This window comes from Myotis nattereri, assembly GCF_964212035.1.
Source record: "Myotis nattereri genome assembly, chromosome: 8".
Taxonomy (NCBI): Eukaryota; Metazoa; Chordata; class Mammalia; order Chiroptera; family Vespertilionidae; genus Myotis; species Myotis nattereri.
Window position 1 is genome coordinate 65,236,945 of NC_138083.1, and position 25,154 is coordinate 65,262,098.

At 54.1% G+C, this 25,154-nt stretch overlaps 1 protein-coding gene across 1 annotated transcript in view; it reads right to left on the bottom strand.

The window, feature by feature from the left end:
- Positions 1 to 478: 478 nt before the first annotated feature.
- Positions 479 to 25,154, bottom strand: part of ALDH1L1 (aldehyde dehydrogenase 1 family member L1) — a gene marked incomplete at its 5' end in the record, with an annotated part of 39,220 nt that continues 14,544 nt past the window's right edge. Inside the window, 14 exons of the mRNA XM_081096556.1 lie at positions 479 to 788; positions 2,588 to 2,787; positions 3,978 to 4,083; positions 6,720 to 6,885; positions 9,293 to 9,391; positions 11,542 to 11,641; positions 13,222 to 13,315; positions 15,383 to 15,470; positions 17,857 to 17,962; positions 18,883 to 18,953; positions 19,246 to 19,396; positions 21,811 to 21,938; positions 23,114 to 23,233; positions 24,744 to 24,891. Of these exons, the coding sequence (XP_080952682.1) occupies positions 733 to 788; positions 2,588 to 2,787; positions 3,978 to 4,083; positions 6,720 to 6,885; positions 9,293 to 9,391; positions 11,542 to 11,641; positions 13,222 to 13,315; positions 15,383 to 15,470; positions 17,857 to 17,962; positions 18,883 to 18,953; positions 19,246 to 19,396; positions 21,811 to 21,938; positions 23,114 to 23,233; positions 24,744 to 24,891 (1,633 nt within the window). The 3' untranslated portion in view covers positions 479 to 732. The remainder of the gene's footprint in view (positions 789 to 2,587; positions 2,788 to 3,977; positions 4,084 to 6,719; positions 6,886 to 9,292; positions 9,392 to 11,541; positions 11,642 to 13,221; positions 13,316 to 15,382; positions 15,471 to 17,856; positions 17,963 to 18,882; positions 18,954 to 19,245; positions 19,397 to 21,810; positions 21,939 to 23,113; positions 23,234 to 24,743; positions 24,892 to 25,154) is intronic.

Here is a 25,154-nt window from a genome sequence, read left to right on the forward strand (position 1 = left end):
AAACAACATGGATTCGGAAAAGAGGCAGAGGTGAGACTTGTCTGGTCTGATGTAAGTTACTGTGTTAAGGCAGGTCCACCACCCCTTTAAGCATCGCCCCTGCACTGAAATGCCAGTCTGGGGCAATAGCCCCACGGTGGTCCGGGGGCCCCCGCCCGCAGCAGCGTCCTCTGGTCAGCGATCAGCTGAGGCCTCTCTGCCCTGGGGCGGCTCCCACACAGGCGGGATTTGCTGCATCAGAGTCTGAGCTTCTTCAACCCTTCCTGTTTCCTCCCCTTGGTGTCTGGGGTGAGGCCTCTCAAACTCTTAACTCCTCTTCAGCACCTGCTTTCTGAGGCTGGAGCTGACACATACCCATTTCTCAATTCTGTCTCTCCCCTCAGCAACTGGCTCTGCCGGGGCTGGAAGCCTCACTGTGTGCCAGGATTTGCAGGGGCCCCCCAGGGCACCCCCAGATGGGCAGGGAAGTCACACAGGTGCTGGCTGCTGCTGGTCAGAACATTTATTCGCCCTGGGGCCACCTTCTCAGTAGCCAAATGTTGCTCTGATTGGACTGGGGTTGGGGAGATGGGGTCCCAGACAGGGACAGGGGTTGCAGGCAGCAGGCTTCCACCAGCCAGTTGGGGTGGAGGTGCTGTATACCCAGGAGGGGGCTAGAAGGACAATCGGGCTGACAGGGGAGGCAGGTCAAGCTGTGGAAGAGACGGAGGCTTCTTCGCATGAGACCTTTCTTCAGTACTCAAAGGTAACCGTCTTGACCCTCAGGTACTCATTCAGGGCCGCCTCTCCTGCAAAACAGCACCATCATCATCAGAGTACCCCTGCACGCATATTATCTCACAAAACCTGCAGCAAGTGAGTGGGGTCTGACTCAGCCTCAGGTTCAGGTAAGAAACCGAGACCTGGGGTCATCATTAGTAAGTGTGTGTGTGTGTGTGTGTGTGTGTGTGTGTGTGTGTGTGTGTGCAGGGGGGGAGAGGGGGAGGGGGTATCCCAACAGGCATCAGAATACAGAACCAATCTGAGGTCACTGTTCCAGAGACTTCCCCAGCTCCAGCCACCTGCCTAAGTGGAGGCGGGGGGAGCCTTATCAGCTCCAGAGCAGCCCTGAGGCCCTCATGGTGCCTTTCTTTTACCCAGGTGTGCAGCCTCTCCACTGATGCCTCCCAGCTAATCCAGATCAAATTGGGACTGGGAGAAGGGGTGCCTCACAGGGTCCCTGGGACCCTGGAACTTGGCTGAGCTATGTGGCTGGTGTGTTTCAGCCCCACACACAGCATGAGAGGCCTGACAATTCCCCCACCTGCTAAGGCGCTCGCTCCAGAAGCCAAGCTTCCCTGATGCTGCTGCCCACGCTGTTCTCACCACCAGCTGAGGCCCATTGAGGTCTCTGGCCCATCCCAGGTAGGCTATTTGGAAGGGCTGGTTTGTCGGCACAAGACACAGGGACAGTGGGAGGAAGGTCTAGGGGTGCAGGAGGCAGACTTATAAGTGACAGAGATCCTATCCTGGGGACCCGTGGCCTCCGTGGAGGATGATGGTCCTCGTGGATTTCTGTGGAGGACACCAGGAAGGTAGGCCAGGGGAGGCAAGGACAGAGGGGGCAGAGGTGATCAGCATGCATGTGCATGCGTGTGTGTGCACGCGTGCACCCGGTTCTGCATGCACAGTATTTGTAGTCAGGCTTGGGGGGTATTGCTGGGCCCTTTCATGAGAGCCCTTGGAGCCTTCCTCAGGGTTTGAAAGAGGGAGGGACGGAAAAATAAAATTGTAACTACCCTTTGGTTTCAGCCTCAGCCTGAAGCTCCCTGGAGACCCTGAGCTGGGCAGGGGAGGCCGGAAGGGCTGGAGGCTTCTGAGACAGTGCTTGGCATCAGAGCTATGATCCCCAACTGCTGGCTTCCGGAGTGGCAGGATCGGGGAGTGGGCCGCACCCTAGGTTACACAGTAGCCCAGGGAGAGCGGGTGCTGGAGCAGAACTCCACTTTCCCATCAGGTCAGGCCCAGCTTGCATTCTGCTTGCCACCTAGAATGACCTTGTCTCTATACTAGGGACTCACACTGTACCACTGGGCACACTTGGCCCTGTGGCTTCTCCTCTCTCTGAGGATGAAGCCTGAGGCCAGTCTGAAGCAGGCCCCTGGGTCCCTCGATCTGGCTCCTGCCTATCCCTTGGGCCTGCTCTCTTCCTGCCGTACTCCCCCCCCCCCCCGCCCACCCCCACCCCGCCCACACCAGCCTCTCTCTGCAGCTCTGGGACCAAAGCTGATGCCCTCAGGACCTGCCTCCCCTCTTCCAGGAACGCACATCCTCAGGTCGTTATGGCTCCTCCCACCACTGGGGTCTCAGGCCCTCCAAGGTCCCTGCCTAAAGTTGTCCTCCCAGTCTCCTCGCCCGGATTACTCTGACTTGTCTGCTTTCCAGCATCCCTCACTTCCTAGAAGGATCTTGTTTACTGCCTGAATTATCGCTGTCCCTTCCCAGTAAGAAGTGAGCGTCAACAACCATCTTTCAATGTTACACCCTTGCCCCCAGGGACAGGGCCTGGCACCAAGTGGCTTAAAGCAGATGTTTAGGGTTAGGTTACCCAAGTCTTTGCCAAATCCAGACTGCTTGAAGCCTCCGAAGGGAGCGGCCACGTCGGTCTTGTTGTACGTGTTGATGAACACGGTGCCTGCCTCCAGCTTGTCACTGACGTACAGGGCCTTGCCGATGTCCCTGGTGAAGACGCCAGAGGCCAGGCCAAATTCTGTGGCATTGGCCCGAGACAGCACAGTGTCCATGTCGCTGCAGGGAACATCCAGAAAGAACTTGGTGAAGGAGGGTTGGAGGACAGCGTTGGATACGGGATTCAGGGAGACCTGCATCCTCTCCCCCAAGGGGAGCCTGGCCCCCTCCAAACTTCCCACCACTCAGGACCTTCTGAGGAGAAACGTGGAGGAGACAGGGCAGCAGAGAGAAGGGGACAAAGTTAAGGAGAAGAGGAAGGACAGAGTTGGATTTGCACACAGTCGGGCACAAGGACCCTTTGGGTCACCAAGGGTGAGCCCCTCACTTTACGGACAGGGGGATAGGGGCCCGGAGGAGGCTGGTGAGGCCCCCACCACACAGGGAAGTGCACATGCATTGGGTATCTCCCAGGGAGCCATGTCCAGGTGTCCCTTGAAGATTTAGCACAATATTTGCTCGGTAGATGGCAGAAAGGCATCTTATTCTAATACAATCAGAATGTGATGGTAATTTTTATAATTTTTTGAAAGTATAGTGCATTAGGAGGAGATGTCATTTTGTAATCTATCCAAAGGCTCTTCTCTGAAAAATAACAGTCCATAAAAAGAATGTGTGGTAGTTCAAATATGGCCACAGAGTCCAATCCCTCTCCCTTTCAACCCAGGCTGGCCTTGGTGAGTTGCTGGGCCAAAAGAACATAGTGAAAATTAGGTTTTAGGATTTCTGAGGCTGATCAATGGGTCTTGGGAAGCCTTGAAACATCCACCCAGCTTCAGTATGGGAGGCCCTGAGGCTGCCATGGGGGAGAGAGCCTTCAGGAAGGCCGGACCCACTCAAAGACAACCACTCCAGGTATCGCCACTGAGTCCCGAACCTGGGACAGAGCAGAGGCGTTCAGCCCCTAACCAGATTGCAGATTCACGAGTGAAATAAATAACTGTCGCTATTCCAAGCCACTGTCTTGGGGTGGTTTAGTACACGGCAGTAGATGATTAGGACACAGCCCAAACACACCAGGAGAGACATCCAAAGGCTGAGGAATGCTCACTTGGGGACCCAAAGCCCTGCCAGTGCCCTGGGGCTCTCCTCACCTCAGTGGTTGACTTGGCCTCAGCAGGCAGCTGGGCTGCATCCACAGCCCCCCACCTGTCTGAGTTCCCCTCCTGAGTTCCCACAAGCTCATGTGGAGAACCCGTAACATGTGGCAAAACATCAGGCTCTTGAGAGACAAAAGCAGGATTCCCTACCCATCGGCAAACCGAGAGATGACCATGACAGGCCCGAAGGACTCTTCCTTGGCTATGAACATGTGGTCCTCCACGTCCGTGAAAACGGTTGGCTCGAAAAAGAAACCTGTGGGGGAGACAGAGACCCACGGCATGGGGAGGCCCTCCTCCAGCAGCCTCTCCCCTCCAGGCTGGGTCCCGCCAGCCACACGCACATCCCACTCCAGCAATGCCATGTGTGATACCTGTATGGTGATGCCACACACTGTGCATGGCTTTCCTGTCCCAGACATGTGAGCTCACTTCAGCCTCACAACCCTTTCAACTAAATGCTGCTGAGGAAAATGAGGCTAAGAGTTGGTCTATGATAAAGCTGACATTGGGGTCCAAGTCTGTCCAAGACCAGCACAGAAGCTCCAGACTCTGACAAAGACTTGGGTTTTTCTGGTGATATTCAATCTGAAAATATATACAGATGTTTTTGGCTGGTGCAGCCTCCCAGATGGCTCTCCATTGGTCACTGTGAAATGGTGGGGGAGGGAGGTCCTGATGAGCAAGAACTCCCAGGACTGCCTCCCTTCTCCTGCCTGGCACCTGGATGTAGGCACTGACTCCCAGGTGCAGGCTAAGTGCTCTTGGCCAAGATACAGCCTCCTGCTCTCCTGTCAGCATGGATCCACCACGTATTCCCACCCAGACTGCCACCCTACAGGCCCTGGCTGCCTGGACAAAACCATTTCCGATGGCAAAAATGCGTTCTCTGACTGTTTCTCCGCTGAGACCCTGCTAGACTGAGATTTAATTCTGACTTAGGAAAAATCAACAGACTTCACATTTTCTGTCTCTGGTTTTTAAAACAAATTAACTTTAGAAGTCATTCAGTTAATAAAAATATTCCATATTTTATATATTTATAAATATATTTTAACATTAGTCACCATTTAAAAACTATGTTATGTATGAATACATCTTGACTCCTGTGGTGTGGCCTGTATTTGCCCACCAGGTGCTGGGAGCTCTGGGCTGGCCAGCTGCTGTCCCTCTCCCATCCCTTCTGCTCCTTTCTCTGGGCTACTGTGGGGAGCTCTCTCATCCTCCAATTTCCAGTTGGGTTTGGCCACTAGGAGGCAGCCCCTGTCCCGAGGCTCTGCCCTAACCAGGTCCCAGGAATTCACTCCCTCCTCTTGCCCTTCAGTTCAGACAGTGGTGGTGGTGAGGGTTCCCCAGGGCTCTTGGTTCCTGGAAGCTGCACCCCAACCTGCTCTTTGAACAGTGCTTTCATGTCTCCTTCTTTCATCCACCCCTGAGCTCTGGCCCCATGGAATTCCCAGTAGACTGGGGGGCGGGGAAGAGGTCGGTAGATAGTGGCAATAAAACTATTGAGGTCTGAGGTGCCCAGGAGTGCCTGTGGCACAGCGATGGCCTGGGCCTGGCTGACATTTAAGCTGGAAAATACGTTCACCAGTATTTCCACGTTTCCCCTGGTGGGGAAACCAGGGGGGTGTTTGCTAAGCAGAGAAGCGGCAAATGCACAGAGAGAAAATGTGAGACGTGTTCAAAGGAGAGTTAAGCATGGCCAGAGCATGGGTCAAAGGCAAGCAAATTAGATAGAGATCAGGATGCTCTTGGTGGGAAGCTGAGAAGTTGGAGTTTGCTCTCCAGGAGACGGGGTCACTGCGGAAGAGTTCCAACATTGGGACGGCACAACCAGACCGCTGGCAGCCGCACAAGTAAAGGATTAGCGGGGTTCAAGTGATCTCAGAGGAAGCCACAGTGACGGTCCAGGCAAGAGCTGAGCAAGATGCAGGGGGTCGACCTCATGGTGGCAGGGAGACAGGAGAAGCAGACAGATGTCTAGACTTCAGAGCATTTAATTAATTTAATTAAGAGTAGGAGGTCAAGAAAAGACAGGAGTCATGAATTCATTCTTTCCTTCCCTCCTTCGTTCCATCAAGTTAACTCAGGCTTGGTGTAAGCTCGGTGCTGACACGAAGGACCTAACGATGTAGAGGGGACACCGGCTCCTGTGCCCCTGGAGCAGGCAGTCTAAGGGGAAGCAGCGCAGACAGTCCACACCTGTGGCTCCGGCCCCTCTGGCTCTGCTGACTTAATCAAATGGAAGGTTCTAGAATTACTGGTGTGTGTGTTTGGGGTCAGGTTGAGTCTGGGGCCGCTGTGATGATGTGATGGACTTGGTACCCTTGAGTTTGAAGGGCCTGGGGGACATGCAGGGGAGGTGTCCAGGTGGTCAGGCGTCCTGAGTGAGGAGGAACCTGGAGACAGATATTTGGGAGCATCCGAGCCATTGCTGAGAGTGAGGTCCTCTAGGGAAAGTGTCTAACATGAGAAGTGCTTCAAACTCAGGACAGACTTGGGGATCTACTTCCATTTAAGAGGGAGCTTCCAGCAAAGAGCAACTGCCAAGAAGTAATGGCCAAAGATGGGAAAACCATGCACTCCAGGGCCATGGAACCCACGGGAGGAAAGAATGCCAAGGATGCAGTGATGTTAGTGGCAAGTCAGAGTCCACTACAATATAGATTAAACCAGCCTTCCCCTTGCCAGTCCCACACCTGGTTTGGCAGGTGTCCAACTAGCCAAGGCCACCCCATCCAAGAGATTGGATGGGGCCTGAGACCTGGGAGTCTGATTGTGCAGGTACCAGGCCTTCACATACCTCCTACTAGAGCTGAGCAAGAAACCACAGGCCATGCTGCCTGCTGCCTCAGTTTGCCCAAGTGGGCCAGCAGTGCTCTGACTGACCTGGCCGAGGGACTTGATTCCCACCGCAGACCAGAGTGGCCCCTTCCTTCACGCCGCGCTGGCAGTACTCTATCAGCTTCCGAAGGTGGGCTTGGTGATTCTGCGGCCCATGGTTGGTGTCCCGATCTAGAGGGTTGCCAATCTTCATCTTCTTCACCTCTTCTACCTGCGGAAAGTCCTCCCAGTCAGGTCTCACTCAGCGGCTGCAGTTTCTGACTTTGCTCAGTAACTGACCCCCTTCCCATGTTTGCATTTTCAGGACCAACCATTGGCCCCTGAAGAAAGTCCACACGCCGGTTTCTGGCACTTAGGACATTCCATATTCTTGTTCCCAGCCTGCCTTCCAGGCTGAAATTCAAATGTATGCTACGTGCAAGGAGACCTGAGCCCAGTGTCAGATGGACGGGGAAACACAGTTGTGCACGGACATGGGTGAATGGAAAAGAGAGGCAGGTGTGCCTGTGAGTGAGGGAGGCCGGGCTGGGGCAGCACAGTTTCTATACTGGTCCTGCACCCAGCTTCACGGACTAAGAAGCTAAAGGAAGGCTTATCCCGGGAGTCCAGTATACGCAAGGCCCTGGTGACAAGGTGGGACAGGCGCTGAGTGGAATGCAGAACTCTGGGCCTTGAGTCCACCCCGCTCACCCCCCACTTCTGCCTGCTTCAGAATCGAACTTGAAGGCCCCCTTCTCCAGGAAGCCAACATACAAGTAGGTCTGGGCTTTGCTACCTAGAGATGGCCTGGGTCTCCTCAGGGGTGTACCAGATGTATTTGCCGATTCTGGGGCTGGGATGGGGAGAGACAGAAAAGATCGGGGTGTGGGATGCTGTGATAGAAAAGGAATTCAGGTGAACATAGCCACCATGTGGGGGTGGAGGGGCAGCACCGATAGGGCTCTAGGCTAGAGTTAGCACCTCCCGTAATTATCACCCACTTTCCAGCTCCTTCCTGGGTTTCCTAAGACCGAGCAAGGACATCTCTGCCCTAACTGTAGCCTCTTCGAGGTAAGACCCGACTGGCTCCTCCTCTGTAGCCAGGGCCACTTCACTCCTGTGCAGGCTCCATACCCCCAGCCCAGCCTAATAGGATGCAGGAGGCATTCAATCCCCAACCCCTGTCCTCCGGCCAGGGCCCCTTAGGTCCTCTGACGGTCCTGAAGAGTCCCCAAGTCAGGAGAAGGCCTCGCTTGCTCCTGCCTGGCCGGCCACCCAACTGCTCCCGTCTCCCCAGGACAGCAAGAGCAACCTTGCGGCGTCTCCTGGATGTGCAGCTCACTCCCTGCATTTGGGAATCCGAGCCCTGCCCTCCCCCAGTGGACCTGAGTGAGCTCCACACTCGCTCTCGGGAGTCCTGCCATGGGCCCTGCCCGTGCCCGAGCACAAACTGCAGAATAGAGAGGACCGCAAGGACAAGGATGAGCCACCCAACGTGGTCGCCAAGTGCTCCCGCTGACCTGGCACCTCACCGCAGATGTGTGACAAGCTCCGGCGAACCTGGGCTGGTGTCCGCGCTGCCAGCCCGCAGGAGCGTGGGCTGCGTGAGCAGCTGTCATCTCCAGCTACTAGGTCTGGGAGTCGTTACACTCCCAAAAGCTGTTACACTCCCTTTTAGAAAATCTGTCCCTTTCTTCACCGCCTTTCCCATTTTCACCCAAGTATTCAAGATCTTCTCCAGGAACGCCTTCCTAACAGCAGTCCCACCCTCTCTCCAGCCTACTCTCTCTTTTCCTCGCTTCCTAAACACAGTTTGTTTAAACCTGCACATAGAGCCTGTGCCCCCAGCATCCCCTTTTGTATCCACTGGGATTCGATTTTGCTCTCCATGACACGAAGGGCAGAGGGGCTCTTGGCTGAAGCTGAGCCAACGAGAGGTCCCCACGCCCTGCTAGGCCTGAATGGATCCGGGTGGACCAGAGACCCGGAGCCACCAGCCCGCACTCTTCCCCACAGCCTTTTCCAACAGCACTGCCGGGGAAAGAGTGATTCTCCTTTCTGTACCTATGCTGTGAGAAGGTAGGAGATGCTGTCAGCCCCCACCCATCCCCTTTACTGTGGGCACCCCCTCCGCAGCGGCCGTGAGAGGTGGCTGCTGACTGGTCTCAGAGCTGACAGGGGCTGCCTCCTCCAGCCGGTGGACAGGCCACAGTCAACAGCTGTTGACAGGAGACAAAAGCCTGGCCCCTCAACCCCAGGGGCACACCTGCGTGGTGTCACTTGTGCTCCACATCTCCTGTCTGTGGGTCAGGCCAAGGCTGGACGCCACCTGAGACCACGTCCTCCGTCCCCGTTCCCTCCTGGACCCTGGCATGTCCCAGGCTTTGTGTGAGAGCTCACCTTTGGTAGGCCACATGGATTCCTGGCTCAGGCTCCACTGCTAGGGACCTGGCCCAAGATAAACCCTTTGTGTTTATGTCAATCTCAGCTGCTGGGTTTCTAAAATAATAAAATCCAGTGAAACTCGATACAACTCCCCTGTTGCAGGTGGCTGGTGCCCAACTCCACCTGGCCCAGCCCCTGCAGCCAGGTGACTGCCCGATGCACCAGCACCGCTGAGGCCCAGTGGCAGAACTTACCACCTTCTGCACAAACTGGTCGTGTATCGAGTCCTCTACGAAGAGCCGGCCCGCTGCAATGCAGTTCTCGCCTTTGTTGAAGAAGACGGAGCTCATCCCCTTCGGCACATAGACAAGAATACTGGATTACAGCTGCTCCCACGGGTGCCGGCTCTCCACTCCCACTGGGCCCCGGTACCCGCTTCATACAGGAAAGGGGAGGAATGCCCATGTCCTGGCCTCCGGAGGTGGCCAGGCCCAGCCAGTGCTGGGCACATGCACTGTACCCATTCCTCAGTCACCTGAGAGGAGAGGCAAAGGGTGACCTGCCCTGGGGGACAAGGCCTGTGTCCATGTTGCAGAGAGTGGAGGAGAAGAGGAAGCGAAGTGGAGTGAGCCTGGGGACCCTGCACACTGGATGGGCTCCCTGGGGTGACTCAAGGGGAGTCAGAGCCCACACCCTTGGAGTTGAGCCTGGAAAGTCTGTTAGCACGGAGCGGGCAGCAGAGGGTGGGCAAAGGCAGGCAGCCAGCCCACCGTGGAAGGGATGGGTTGCCAGCCCAGCCTGAGGGAACTCCTGGCAGGAGTCCAGGATAAATGTGCACACAGGCCCAGGGGAGCCTGCTTTGGGGACCTGAGGAGCTCCATGTGGGGGACCAGGGGAGGGGCGAGAGGCTGGCTGCATGGCTCTCCTGAAAGCTGGGACTGCCTTGCCCCAGATCCTGGGCCAAGATCTTGAGCTGAGGGACTGGCCTCCCTTGGTTTCTCCATCTGGTGAGGCTGGGCTCCCTTCCGTATCCGTGCTGGGTGTCACATCACCCTCCATAGTACAATAGGGGTGGGGGCATATCTGGGTGCCTGGCTGAATGGGGCCTTACTGTTCAGCCAGGGGACTGACGGAGGCATAACAATAACAGGGGGCAACACTAACGTAAGAAGAACTGACGCACGGCCCTGCCACGTGCGGCCGCCATCCTAAGTCCTTCAGACATAACCGCTTGTTTAATCCTTGTAACAGCCATAGGAGGAAGGTCCACTATCCTCCCATTGTACACGTGAGACCACAGAGGCCTAGGAAGGTTAAGCAATTTGCCCAAGACTGCCCAGTGAGTCTGTGGCAGAGCTGGGCAAGTGTGGACACAGCCGAAGGCTGGGGTGGATCGCTGTCAGCAGGGCTGTGCCCAGGCCCAGGGCTCTGCCTTGCTTTTCTGGGGCAGGAAAGGTTGCCACGCTGGTTCCAGCGTGTTTCCCGATCCAGGAGTGCCGGGAGCCGGTCCATCCTTGCTGTTTCAAAGGACCTGGCATATATGGCATACTGTTCTTAATATGTTTGCTCACCTTCTTGGCACTATGTGTTTTAACCAAGGTCTCTGAGAAAGGTTGTTTCCCCAAGTAGGGATTTTCCCCTGAAGTTAGGGAGGGAATAAAACCCTTCAACTAAGTGCCAGGCGGGTAATTAATCACTTTAACTATGAACAATCATGCTTAAGCTACATAATCTTTACTCCCTGGAATGGAGATAAGAAACGCCCTAACCTTTGTAATAGAGATTGATAGGATTGAATCAACTGGTATAAATACAGATGTAACAAGACAGCAAGAGACAGAGAGACACACAGAACGTAGAAGACAGAACCTACACAGAACCTACAGACAGAAGAACTTCGCTGGAGAGAACATGGCAAAAGATCCTAGACTGAACCTGACTACAGAAATTGGCAAGAGAACCTGACTAGAACCTGGTGACTGAACCTGGCTGGAGAACCTAGCGAGGGAACATGGCTACAGAACCTGGCTGGAGAACCTGGAGAACCTAGCAAGAGAACATGGACACAGAACCTGGCTGGAGATCCTAACCAGAACTTCGCTGGAGATCCAGAGCAGAACCTCTCTGGAGATCGAGACCAGAACTTGGCCGGAGATCCTGGCTAGAGATCCTGGCTAGGCTGCTGATCAACTGAACGCTGTCTCCGTGTCATTCCTTCTTCGCCGACTCCGTCCACACCTTTGGGGACCCCTGGACCTTCTGGTGTTGGACCCCAGCACAGGAGGCTGATTCCCGTTATCCTTACAGCTATGAAACTTCTTGGGAAATTGGCTTTAGAGGGTACACGTCATTCCTTGTCCCCAAGACCCCTTCCGGCCACAGTCTATGCTTGCGGTGACACCACAGTTTAGGTTAAATGTGTAAGTTTGACTGAAGAATCAGAGAAAGCCTCCTCCCCACATTGCTCCCTATTCGCTCCCTCACCCCACAGGCCAGCCCTCACCATCTGCACAGCCTTGCTGAGGTCACAGTCAGCAAAGATGATGAGGGGTGACTTCCCACCGAGCTCCAGGGACACCTTCTTCACATTGCTCAGGGCACAGCTGAAAGAAACAGTTTAGGTGGGGTTGGGTCCATGCAGATGGGTACGCAGGGCTCGAGGAAGAGGGGGCCAAGGGCAGCTCCAAAGCATGCTTCACTTGGAAGAGCAAGCAGAGGGGTAGAGGGAGCCCCATGGGAGACCAGGACCTGCACCTTCCCCACTCCTCCCTGGCCGACTACTCCTTGCTGCTGCCCTGACTCACTGGCTTCCACTGTGCTTCCTCCTCTTCCAACACCCGAGCCCACACCCACCTCAGGCCTTGCTCTCACTGCTCCCCCTTCTGGTCACTCCTTCTTCAGATGTCCCTGAAGCTCATTTCTCACTTCCTGCAGGCCTCTATTCCCAAGCCGTCTTTTTAGGGTGCCTGCCCTGACAGCCCCATGTAAAACCCAAGCTCCCGTCACCACGGTGCCTTTGTCTGATCCCATCCACTTGAGCCTAAGGCCCGCTGGAGTGGGCAGGCATTTGTCTGAGCATGAACTAGGTGTTCCATGTCAAACTAATAAATCAGACACAGAGTCATCCTCCCTAGGGCAGCTGTAGTACTGTAGGGCTTTTAATGATGGGCGCCAACAGGGAGTAGCTGGGGGTCCTGTGCCTGTTGCCTCAGTGGACATGAAACGGACCTACTGATACTGTCCTCAGTGGACTGGGCCAGAGGAAAACAAGGCATCACACAGGGCAGGGGGCTCCTCGCTCAGGACTGACTGCAGGAGGAGGACGCCCCTGTTTCAGGCACCAGCCACAGGGGCGTGGAGAGGATCCCGGGAAGACAGCAGCCACAGAGCCACGGATGCTGCTCACCAAACCCTTCATCCCTGGAGTTCTCATAGTGGACATTTCCTGAGTCCTCCCTCTGAACTTTCACACGCGCATTTGGACGTGACTGTCACCTACATGAAGAGACTGGCCAGCTTTAGAATCAGAAAAGGTAAATGAGCTGCTACTACTACTGGCAGTTACCTCCCCTGCTTTGTCATCTGTCTGTCTGCCTGTCCATCCTTCAGTCCCTCGCTCTCTCCACCGTCCTTCTCTTCAATACCAAGGCTTGCTCTGCTGCACTCAAAATGAATCAGAACAGCCAGCCCTGCCTGGTGCATCACAGGCTGCGACATCAGCCTCTACTGACCCTAAAGACATGACCCACCAGCCAATTGGCTGTGGCTCCTGACCCAAAAGTGCATGTTGTGTACAAGCATGGTGCCCACTTGAGAAGGGGGTCGCGGCCCAGGCTGGCTCTCAGAGGGCCTGTGCAGGGCTGAGGGGCACAGAGAGGCTCATGGAGTTGTGGGGTCAAGGGCTTCAGAACTGACCCAGGGAAAGACAGCTCTATCCCAGGCGCTCCGCAGCCACCCGAGCTCCAGCATCCCACCCATCCAAGTGAGCACCACGAGCAGCTACCACCGGCCATGCCAAGAGTGTGCCACACACTAGAAATCAGAGCCTGTTGACCTGGCCTGTGGGCGCTGCACGCACATGGAGGCTGAGGAGCAGAATCGAGCTCACACACAGCACTGTCCAGTTCCAGACGCCAGGACCAGCGCCACATGGTGGCCTCTCCCACACACCCCCACCACCTACCTTTTCATGATGTGCTTTCCCACCTCCGTGGAGCCTGTGAACCCAATTTTTCGCACATCAGGATGGTCTGAGAGTCTCTGGCCAACCAATGAGCCTGCGGATGGGAGTAGGCAGGGGAAGGGAGGGAGTCAGGGTGGTCTCCGAGGTGCTGGGGTGGAGAGGCATGAGCCCCTTTACCCTCACGTCCACCCCGAGGCCAGAACTCTGGGCCATGTTCTGTGTGCTTAGCACTGACGGTTCCTGAGGTTCTCTGGGTCTTGCTCCCTGTTAGGGCATAATTATATCTTCTCAAAATTCATACTGGATAGATGTAGATGTGAACAAAATCAACTCCATCTCTGTGTCCTGGATTTCATTTCATTGTTTAGCTTCATGCTGTGGCCTTTGACCAACCTCACTGTCTTTAGAAAGTATACCAAAGCTTTCTAGACGATTATCTGTGTTCCTTAAATGTAGCCATAAATATCTTTGTTAGTAACAGCCATGAATGGTGTGACAACTGAGATAAATATCAAAGTGGTAATAGCATCCATTATAAACAATCACCTATCACAAGACCACGAGGAGGTATGGCCCCAGGTGCTACTGCATCCTTTAGCCCAGTGGTTCTCAATCTTCCTGATGCCGCGGCCCTTTAATACAGTTCCTCATGTTGTGGTGACCCCCAGCCATAAAATTATTTTCGTTGCTACTTCAAATTGTAATTTTGCTACTGTTATGAATCGTAATGTAAATATCTGATATGCAGGATGTATTTTCATTGTTACAAGTTAAACATAATTAAAGCATAGTGATTAATCACAAAAACAATATGCAATTATATATGTGTTTTCCGATGGTCTTAGGTGACCCCTGTGAAAGGGTTGTTCGACCCCCAAAGGGTCGCGACCCACAGGTTGAGAACCGCTGCTTGTCAGTTTTTAGTGCCCGAGTTATACTATAAAAAAGTACACTATCGGGTCTGTGCAGAGTTGCTGGGTCGTCCCTTCCACTCTGACCCAACCTTTCTATAAGTAAATTACCCTCCAGTAAATTCTGTTATATCTATGGAGTGGCCTGCTTCATCTTTGGATCTGAAGATACCTCCTCACTATGGTGGCCATTACCTTTGCCTACTGTTGGAATATGTGATGAAGCCCTGACCCCCAGTTTTTCAGATGTGACTGTATTTGGAGACAGGCTTTGTAAAGAGGCAATCAAGGTAAAATGAGGTCATCAACCAATCCAATCAGGGTTGTGATGCCCAACACAATCCGACTGGTGTCCCTACAAGAGCAGCTTAGACAGGCACACGCAGCGGAAAGGTCCTGAGAAGCCTCAGAAGGAACCAACCCTTCTCACACTTTGATCTTGGACTTTTAGCCTCCAGAACTATGAGAAAGCTATGTCTGTGTATTTTTAAATTTATTGATTTTGAAAGAGAGAGATTGATTTGTTGTTCCAATTATTCATACATACATTCATTGATTGATTCTTGTATCTGCCCTGACCAGGGATCAAACCTACAACCTTGGTGTATCAGGACGAGGCTCTAACCGACTGAGCTACTCAGCCAGGGCTCAATGCCTATTGTTTAAGGCCCCCAGTCTATGGCACTTTGTTACGACAGCCCAAGCAAACTCATACAGTCCACATGTAGCTTTCAACCTATCAAGGTAGACACCCAAGGGTGCAGGCAACCAGATTTCCAGCTTTTACAGGGTCTCCAGCAGATACCCAAGGATTGCCTGGCCTGGCTGTGGGGGCGGTGGTGCTCCAGCATCACAGACTCCAAAAGGCCTTCCTTGGGGATGCAGCCTGGCCAGGAGGGCCCAGGCATGGCGAGACGGGGTGTGGAGGGCCCAGGTATGCAGACCCAGGCATTCACTACCCCACCTGTTTGGAATGCTTGGAAACTAGCTTGCCCCTTATCCCACGGCCTTCCACTTTACCGCAAGCCCTGCATAAACCTTGTCCCCAAATGTGGCTAATTCCTATTCACCCTCAGATCCCCTTTTCAATTAGGCTCCAGGGTCACCCCTCCCCCTTCCCACTGGCTCTGCACTGGGCTGCTCACCTGCCAGGGCACATAATTCAGCAGGCCCTGTTCTGACCAAGTGTATCTCCAGCTGCCTGGAGCCCTGGATCCCCCAGATGTCCATGTCCCCATTCACACCCTTACCAGATCCTGGGAGGATGTTGATCACGCCCTTGGGAATGCCAGCCTTCAAGGTCAGCTCTGCAAACTTCAAGGCTGTGAGCGGGGTCACCTAAGGAGGCAGGAAAGAAGGTTGGGTCAGAAGGGATTGGGAAGTGGGGCTCTGCCCTCTTCTCCCAGCAGCCTAGGTCGCAAGCAGGGAGAGGCAGCGGTGGCAGGAAGACCCCTGGGGGAAGCCATGTTCATGCCTCATCATAGTGGCACCACCAACCAGTCAGCTTCCCTCATGCTCCAGCTGGGAGCCAAGAACAGGGCTTGCTAACCTCGGTACCTTTCTGTACCTTCTCCTGGCAGGACTTCCGCCCCTCAGCCAGGCCTGGACCCTGTTCTGCATGTGTCACTGTTTACACTGAGCCATCAGGGAGTGCAGAGTCTGAGGACTGCCCAGCAGGGCATCATACGCAGAGCGCTGCAGGGCATACCCACTTCCTGCCTCCTCAGAAAAAAACGGCTCCTTCTCTGGCTGTGGTACCACCTTAGTTGCCCACATGCTGGGCTCTGGCAGCATCTCAGCCAAGGAGAGCCTGGTGCTCCAGGGTCCAGCTGTGACTCTGATAACCACTCCACTGCTGGGGGTGGTGTCCTGCCCTTGACCAGCCAGCAACTGACCTTCTGGAGGAAGAGGGAATTAATTGGTGACCCAGGAAACTCTCCTGTCTGGGTAAGGCTATGCCCCACCCACCACCAGGCCTCAGGCTCAGGGGCCAGACCTGTGAGGTGTGGGCCCTGGGAAGGTCTTCGTGTTTCCAAGGGCAGTGGGCTAGTGAGGGGGTCTTCCAGGGACAAAGCTCCCCCCATAAAAAGGGGGGAGGCTGAGGGTCCTCTCAAGGGGTTGTTGTGATGCTTAAATAAGCACATGCATGTAAATGACTACTAGTATTAATTCGTTATATATGTTAAAATGCTCAAGGAGTGCCTAACTCCAGGCACTATAATACTACAAATGTCAACTATCATTATTTTATTTACCTTTATATCCTTGGGGCCAAATTGCCCCAAAGAAGCTGGGGAAGTGAGAAACCTGGGCCTACTGTTGAGAGCTGCCTGCTGGTGCACCTCACATTCAGTTCCTGACTCCCCTGAAGGCATCAGGGAGGGGGCTGTTACTGTCAACGCACAGATGCAGAGGCTGAGGCTCAGGCATGAGGGGGTATCTTCACCCCTGGGGGCCCTTGCTCAGGCCCTCCGGACGTGCATGAGCAGCCTCTGACATCCTACCTCTGTGCCCTCTGTAAGGGGCTGGGGTGGCAAATGTACAAATTCCACTGCTCAATCCACTTCCCTCCAGGATTTTGGTCTCTGAAGCCAAACAGGAGACCACAGCACCAGCTCTCTAACAGACCCCTGCAGGCTGTGAGACCACTGCAGATTGTGAGACCACTGCAGGCTGTGAGACCACTGCAGATTGTGAGACCACTGCAGGCTGTGAGACCACTGCAGATTGTGAGACCACTGCAGGCTGTGAGACCACTGCAGGCTGTGAGACCCCTGCAGGCTGTGAGACCACTGCAAGCTGAGAGACCACAGCACCAGCTCCCTAATAGACCCCTGCAGGCTGTGAGACCACTGCAGGCTGTGAGACCCTTGCAGGCTGTGAGACCACTGCAGGCTCTGAGACCACGGCACCAGCTCTCTAATAGACCACTGCAGGCTGTGAGACCACTGCAGGCTGAGAGACCATGGCACCTGCTCTCTAACAGACCACTGCAGGCTGTGAGACCACTGCAGGCTGAGAGACCATGGCACCTGCTCTCTAACAGACCCCTGCAGGCTGTGAGACCACTGCAGGCTGTGAGACCGCAGCACCTGCTCTCTAATAGACCACTGCAGGCTGTGAGACCACTGCAGGCTGTGAGGTCACGGCACCTGCTCTCTAATAGACCCCTGCAGGCTGTCTCAGAGCACAGGCACCAAGCAGGGTTTCCGCTCCCCAATCCAGAATTCCTGTGCTGTGGAGAAATACCTGGCTCCACTCACCAGGCAGCTGCAAACACAAGCACAGTTATCCTGACACAGCGACCCGAGAGCTAAAAGAACATGAAGTCTGCTTATGGCACTGGCCCTTCTAGCTTCCTCCTCCCTCCCAGGCCTGCTATCCACTCCAGGGCCAGGCTTCCTGATATGGCACCAAAGGTCCTGCTGGAGGCAGCTCCCGTCTGACTCTGCAGGCCCTGACGGGGCAGTGTATCAAGTCTGGCAGGAGCCCCTCTTCCCAGCGCACGATGACATGGGACACTGAACGGTTTCTGATCGGAGCTGTGAGACCAGTCTAGTGATGCAGTTTGCGGGGCCCACAGCAGGCCAGCTCTCATCAGCAGTATCTTCCTTTCTCGAGGAGAAACCAGGACTGGTGTGGGCAAAGGGCGAATGGCCATCTGACTGCTCCCTTCCAGGGGCCTCCCCATCACCTCTGCAGCCCTCGGCCTGCCCATACCCACCTGGGCAGGCTTGATCACCACTGTGTTCCCAGCAGCCAGGCAGGCGGCCGTCTTCCAGGAAAGCATCATCAGGGGGTAGTTCCAGGGGATGACAATGCCACAGACCCTGCCGTACGTACAGAAGAAGAAGGCCTTCATCTCTCCACTCAGCTTGGTGCCCACCGCAGGCCTTCCAGCTTCCTCCTCTCTCCCAGGCCTGCTATCCACTCCAGGGCCAGGCTTCCTGATATGGCGCCAACGGTCCTGCTGGAGGCAGCTCCCGTCTGCCTTTCAGGCCCTGACGGGGCAGTGCATCCGGTCTGGCAGGAGCCCCTCTTCCCAGGGCACGATGGCATGGGACACTGAACGGTTTCTGATCGGAGCTGGGAGACCAGTCTAGTGATGCAGTTTGGTAGGGCGTGGCACCAAGCAATGGGGGCAGTGACAGCAGGCAGGCATGGGTAAGGACCTGGCAGCTAGAGAGAGGGCCCAGGGTGACACGGCAGGCAGGAGGGCCTCCTCCTGCTGGGTTTGAATCATTTCCCCAGTCCCTAGTCTTGTCTACGCTGACTGGACACTTCTCTTTCTCCTTCCACTGAGCACTTGTCTCTGCTCTTGCCTCTTTCTCCATCAGTATTTCTGTTCGTTGGGCTGCGTAGGAGTCTCTCATTTTAAAGCACATTAATTATTATACTGTTTTCAGATGCATTTTTTAGTCTACGCTCTGTTTTCCTCCATGACCCTGACTGATATAGGGTTTTTGTGGTGATTACATAAAATTAGGGTTATAAAGTAGTTAAAATAGTGCCGGGCACAGAACAGGTATGTGGGAAGTGGAAGCTGTTTTTATCCCGAGAATAGGAATTTTCATCAATTTTTATCATTGTTTTTTATCTCCAGCACCTGAAATGTCTGGCACATAGTAGTTGGCAAATAAATAGATGTTCAATAAATACATAAACAGAAGACGATATCAGTGCCCCACACATTGTGTTGCATGAAAAGCACCTGGGGTGTGGCCACTCTCCACTCTGTGCTGGGACTCACCCAATTGGCTCCTTCCTGGTCAAGGTCAGGTTTCTGTTGGGTCTGGCCTGGTTGATGGGGATGGTGGAGCCCTGGAAGAAGCATGGTGGGGTGGGGGGGGGAGGGGTGTCAGTGGGAAGTACCAGCCCAGTTTCTCCTCCCTTCACTTTGGGCAGCCAGCCTTCCGCTGAGGCCCAGGGAAGAGCAAGGTTTTGTCTGTGTCCTGACACCCCCACTACCCAGATGGGTAGGAGACCCAAACCCCTCAGCTTATGTATAATGCTGTTTACAACATTCAGAGTAATGTGCTGCCCTCGGGCTTCCCTGCCGGGCCGGGCCTGCCTGTGTGAGCTCTCCTGCGGTGGGAAGGAGCCTGGTCCCCACCTGGATCTTGTCACACCAGCCAGCAAAGTAGCGGAAGGTCTGGATGGACATGCCCACGTGGGTCTTCAGGGCCAGGGTGTAGACGGCGCCTGCATCCAGAGCCTCAATGGTGGCCAGCTCTTCCTGATGCTGCTCCATGAGGTCTGCCAACCTGGCCAAGGCATGGAGGAAGGGGGGAAGGTGGGCTCAGGCCTGGCACACGCTGGCCTGCTTTTTCAGGGCTGTTCTTCAAGGAGTCAGGAGCCCTGCCCTGCACACTCAGATGTGCTGGCCTCCGTTTCCTCATCTGTGAGATGGAACAGTAACATTTACTTCGCTGGATGAGTGTGAAGATGAGGTCCTCTGTCCTGCTCTCCGTTCCTCTCTCCCTCGCTTCCTCCCCGAAATATCGATGGATTGACTACTTTATAATAATCCTCACACTTGATCCTGCAGAGGAGGCTGCCTGCCTCCAACAAGGAGGTCCCCATCCCAGAAGGCCGCCCTCTAGGTCTCGGGGTGGCCTCCACCAGGGGAAAGCCTCTCTGGCTTCCAGCACCAGCTAATCCAGTGGAAGATGCTCCCAAGGCTGGCATCTCCAGGGATGGAGAGGGAGGGATGATGGGAGCGATGCAAGGGAAGGCATGTCTACACAGTCCTCCTGGAGTCTGAACACTCCAACATCCAGTTGTTCTCCCACGGTTCTGGCGGGTCTGCTGCTGTGGACAGCCTAGGAGTTAGAATAGTGTCCCCCTTCCTGATATGAGGATCGAAGGTATCCAAGGGGTAGGATGGACGGAGAAAGGTGGAGACCACCTACCTAGAACAGCCCTGTCTTGCACAATGGGAAGTACCAGCCCAGGATCAAAGCCTGCTGACCTGTTTCCACTCTGCTCTTTTCTGCCTACAGCCACTGGCAAGGCCCTAACACCCCCAGGCCTGGTCCAGTCCTGCCTATACCTCCAGTCCTCCCAGTGGCTGCCCATAACACGCAGGATACAGCTCCAACCCTGTCCTGACACCTCCACCTGATCCTGACCCTCACGATCCCACTCCGGCAGCTGGGTGTGACTGGCTCCCCAGATTCCCAGGGAGGTTCTGTCTTATCTCCCTGGGGTTCTGGGGAGCTTACAAGTGACTTTCTCTAACTCTCCCCTCTGGATCTATCTTCCCAGCTCCTCCCACAATTGCATCATGTCTTATTCCTATAATATATTCCATATTCCACAAAAACCATGGTAGTCCTACTTCCCTCATTGAACCAGGGGTGCTCTGCAGCCATTTCTCAGGGAAATTCCAGGGCAGCAATGAGCACGCCTCCTCCCTGGGGACTAGGAGGCTGCATGGGGCAGGGAGCAGATCACCAGGAGTTCTCAGGCCTTGACATGTCTGTCCGTCCAGTTGGAGTCTCCACTTACAGCTGTGCATGGCACCACCTCCTCACTATCTTTGTTGTCGGTGGGGTCATCACATGTGCCGCCAGATGGAAGGAGAGCATCTCCAGGGAAAGGCACTTTCTTCTGGGCTGGCACCGTCTACCACAGGGTCCCTGTTCCAGGGCCAGTAGCTCACCACCACCAGCCCAGGCATGCACGCTTCATAGCTCTGACTGACCTTCAGAGGCTCTAGGTCATTAGCCAATGGCTGCCTAAAATTGATGGATGCTCCAAGAAATCTTGAAACTAAAGGCATGCTGGGCATGCCCAGCCTCCACAGCCCTCACCTGGCCCCAACCCCACCATATCTATTCCATTTTGCAAGTCATGCAAGCTCCTCTCTCTGCTTTCCTGCTGCGGGGGCTGCCTTGGCATGTTTGACCTCTGGAATGGAAACAAAAGGCATTCCGATGGCATGGCCAGGGTGGGGCCTCTCCCGCCAGATGACCAGCACTGATGTGAGGGTCATAGGTATTCGGGGGGTAGGGTAGACTACATCATCACCAGGCTCCGTGCCTGAGGGCTTCCCCAGAAACCAGATCATCAAAGCCAGGTTCCTGAAACCGGCTCACCAGGCTTTTGGATACTGCTCTGTTCGTCTGTCCAGCACCCTCCCTTCTGCTGGAAACATCACCCCACCTTTCTTGGGGGTGACCGCTCCACCTCCACTCAGAACACCTGGTTCTAGGGGAGCAGCTCCTCTCTTCCAGGCCTCATTCCATCCTGTGGTCACAAGCCAGAGCAATCCCAAGTCCTTCTCTAAGACTTCTGATTGGAGCTAAGGAGGGAGGGCCATTTACAACCTGACTTTACAAAAGGGGGGGGTGGGGAAATATGAGGATGAGCCCGTCCCTGCCATTGTCGGCCTCTGTGCACACCAGCCCTGGGCTGGTCCAGGTGAGCATCCTGTCTGTCTGGGTCTTCCCAGAACCAGCTGTTAGCTTTGCCAGTTTGTGGTTCCACTCCCTCACTTTTGCACCTCCTCATCTTTGCTCACACTGTCCCCTCTACTCTTTACCCTGAGGTCACTTGCAAAATCCCTCTTGCCCCTCAAGTCACTTCCTCTGAGTAGCCTTTTATGAGCCTCCAGTCTCGGAGACCTGTCTGGAACCCCAATTCTTCTTGAAAGGACCTGAGCATCCATCCTCACCTGTACAGGAGCCGGCCCCGGTCCCGGGCACTGATCTTCCCCCACAATCCATTCTCAAAGGCATCTTTTGCAGCAGCCACTGCCTTGTCAACATCGCTGACCTGGGCCAGGGACACCTGGCAGATGACCTGTGGTGGAGCAGAACTCTTAAGCCTCCTTCCCTGGACACAGACACGCCTGCCTGCTCCCCCGCCACCTGGGTGCACTCAGAGAGGAAATTCTACCAATGGAAGGGCACTGGGAGGGTGCAACCAGAGTAAGATGAGGCCTGGGAAAGGTCTATTTGTGTTTGTACATACCAGGGACCTTCTCATCACTTTCTCACTGAGCCAACACAGGGCTACAGACTTGGGCTGCCGACTAAGGCTGAGCATTTTCAAACCAAGAGCATAGACGCATTCATTTAGTGAGTCCCAGGCAAAGGGTTTATTTTTTAAGTGGAATAGGCTAGACATTGGGGGTGACTAGCCCTGTCCCCAATCTGCATTGCATGCCCTAAGGGTACCCATATGGTCTACAGCATGGGCCTGGGTGCAGGTGGGAGAGAAGGGCTAGAGGGCGAAGGCCAGGGCTTTCTTGCTGGTCACTACAGACAGCACCTGCTGGGCAGCCCTGTCCACACACTCTCTATCCCAAGACGCCCAAAACAGGCTTTGAGGTGCTAACAGCACTCCATGCTGTTGCCAAGGGCACTGTACCCTTTGTCTGTGTCACCACACCTTGTCCGTCTCTTTGTGAAGCACTTTCTTTAAACTTCCCTCCAATGAGCCACGTTGAGTGTGCTACCTATTTTCTGCAGGGACCGGAGCAATACTGTAAGAAGGGGCAGGATAGAAAACGTTCGGTAGACACCTGTAAGAGTATGTGTTGTCCCAAGTATATACACGTGTGAGAATGTGTGTGTACATGGGTCACGATGTGAGAGGGCCATAGTCAAGAATCCTGACAAACGTAGGATTCAAGGAAGAATTTCCAGACATTAGGGTACAAATATTCGAGAAGGTGGGGCCATTCTGGGATAACTGTTGAAGTGTGGAGGGGAGGGAACGGTTTGAAATTTATTCCAGTCCTAGAGCAGGCCCTTTAGAGTCCTGCCCCAACCCCCCGCCAACCCATCCACACAACACCTCCCTCTATGTCGTTCTTGTAGGGAGGACTGGCAATGGACTGCCCTTTTGTGTCCAAGCAGAGGTCCCCTGGGCCAGGACCCGCCGGTGTCAGATAGGGGAGTAGATGGGAAGGCACACCATGGATGGGGGAGCAGGGGGAGGGAGGGAAAAGAAGGTGCTGGGCCTGCACTCACACTTCCATCTGTCGGGTTGATGGTCTCATAGGTCTTGGCACCCTCGGCATCCACAAATGTGCCCCCAATGAAGAGCTGGTGGGGCATTCGGAGGGTCAGCTTGTTCACTGTCTTTTCCACCTGGAAAGAAAGGTTTCACAGGCTTTAGCTGTAGTGTGGATTCTTCACAAATGGGCATGATTGGCTGGCACAAACCCACATGGAGACACAGGAAACACAGATGGATAGACAACCACTGGCACGCATGTGTGTGTGCATGTGCACACACACACACACACAAGCACACACACAAGCACACACCCAAGGGGTCTATTATATGAGAAGTCTGAGGATCTGAGTGGTAAGAAGAAATGAATAGCATGGACTCTGAGGCCAGACTGCCTGGGTTGAAGTCCTAACCCCGATACTTACCTGCTATGTGACCCCAGGCTGTTTGCTTGGCCTTCACACATAGAAAGAAGGTGGACAGGCCCTTGTAAGCCGCCAGACATGACATCAGCCCCACCACTCACTTACCTACATATCTGCAGTTCCATGCTGAATGCAGGAACCTCTGGGAAACCTGTTCATCAGTCATCTGTTCACAAATCTATAGCCAACCTGAGGTCCATCCTGACCGCCTGTGTTTTCTTCATCAGGTTTTGTTTCAAACTACCAGCCAGACAAACTACCCCAAAGCTAACTGCTGTAGGAGTTTGTACCAAGATAACCTAGAGATAATTTTCAAGAATATCTTTAAGAAACACCCTAGCTAGGTGGCTCAGTTGCTTGGAGCATTGTCCTGTACACCAAAAAGGTTGTGGATTTGATCCCTGGTCTGGGCACACATGGAAGGCAACTGATCGATATGTTTCTCTCTCTCTTTCTCCCTTCCTCTCTCTAAAAAAAAATCAATAAACATATCCTTGTTTGAGGATTAAAGGATAAATAAATAAAGAGTTTCTCTAAGAAACAGACTTGCAATTACTTCATCACTCTTCCATAATACAAGTTAAATGTATAGCAACATTTGTTTTCCTTATTGGGAAAACACTCCCAATTCTTTTCTCTCTTGCTTTCTTTTTTCCCTGGCATTTCAACAAAAATAATTTAATGCAGAGAATTGGTAACACAGGTGATGGAAGAGCTGAGAAGCCATGAGTCAACCCAGACATCAGCAACAGCACAAAGTCACTGCCCTCACTAAATTACAGCGACAAATGGAGGAGAAGGTCGTACCAGAACCAGGGTCTAGGGCCATCCAGGGGCACCAGAACGAGGCAGGTAATCTAGGAGGGGCTGTGGGCAGAGTAGAGATGCAGCTGGAAAACCCAACGAAGGAGAAAGAGGGAGAGAAATGCTCGGGAGAGGCCTCTTCCTATTGTCCTAGTCTCGTGTCTTGGGACTCAGAACTTACCCTACATACTGAGCCTTAGACAGCAGTTTCCTCTGTTGAGTTTGCCCCACTGCCCTGGCATCCTCGGGTTCCCCAGAGCTGCCAGGGAGAGCTTGGGACACGGAAAGGTGGGCACTTGGGGGGTCCTGCCTTCCTGTACATCCAGGTTACCCCTGTGTGTTCTGTTGAATCCACAGTAGTAGATGCCTGAGGGGTCTGTCGGGTCATGCCCATGTGGGGAAGCCCAGAACTCACGTAGTCAATGATGCACTCGCTCTCTTTGTCATCCCCTCGCAGCTTTCTCACTAACAGCTGGATGAAGTCCTTGAAAGTGGTTGCCATGTAAACGTCTTCATTCTCCAATTCCACACCATCGCACAGCTCTTTCACCTCCTCCACCAGTCTGAAGGAGAGGAGATTTTTAAAAGTGGGAGCATGGGAAGAGGCATGGCAGACCTGCACTATTCTAGCAGCAGAGGTGGTGGTGCCAAAGACATTTCTCCCAGCAGCCACAGCATGAGTGTTAGTCTAGAATTGGGGTTAAGATCCAAGTCCATGGACTCAGGAGGCCCTGGTTTCAAGTTCTGGCTCCACCATTTACTAATTTATGGCCTTGAGCAAGTGACAAACTCTTCTGAGTCTGAGTTTCTTCACCTGTAATATGGG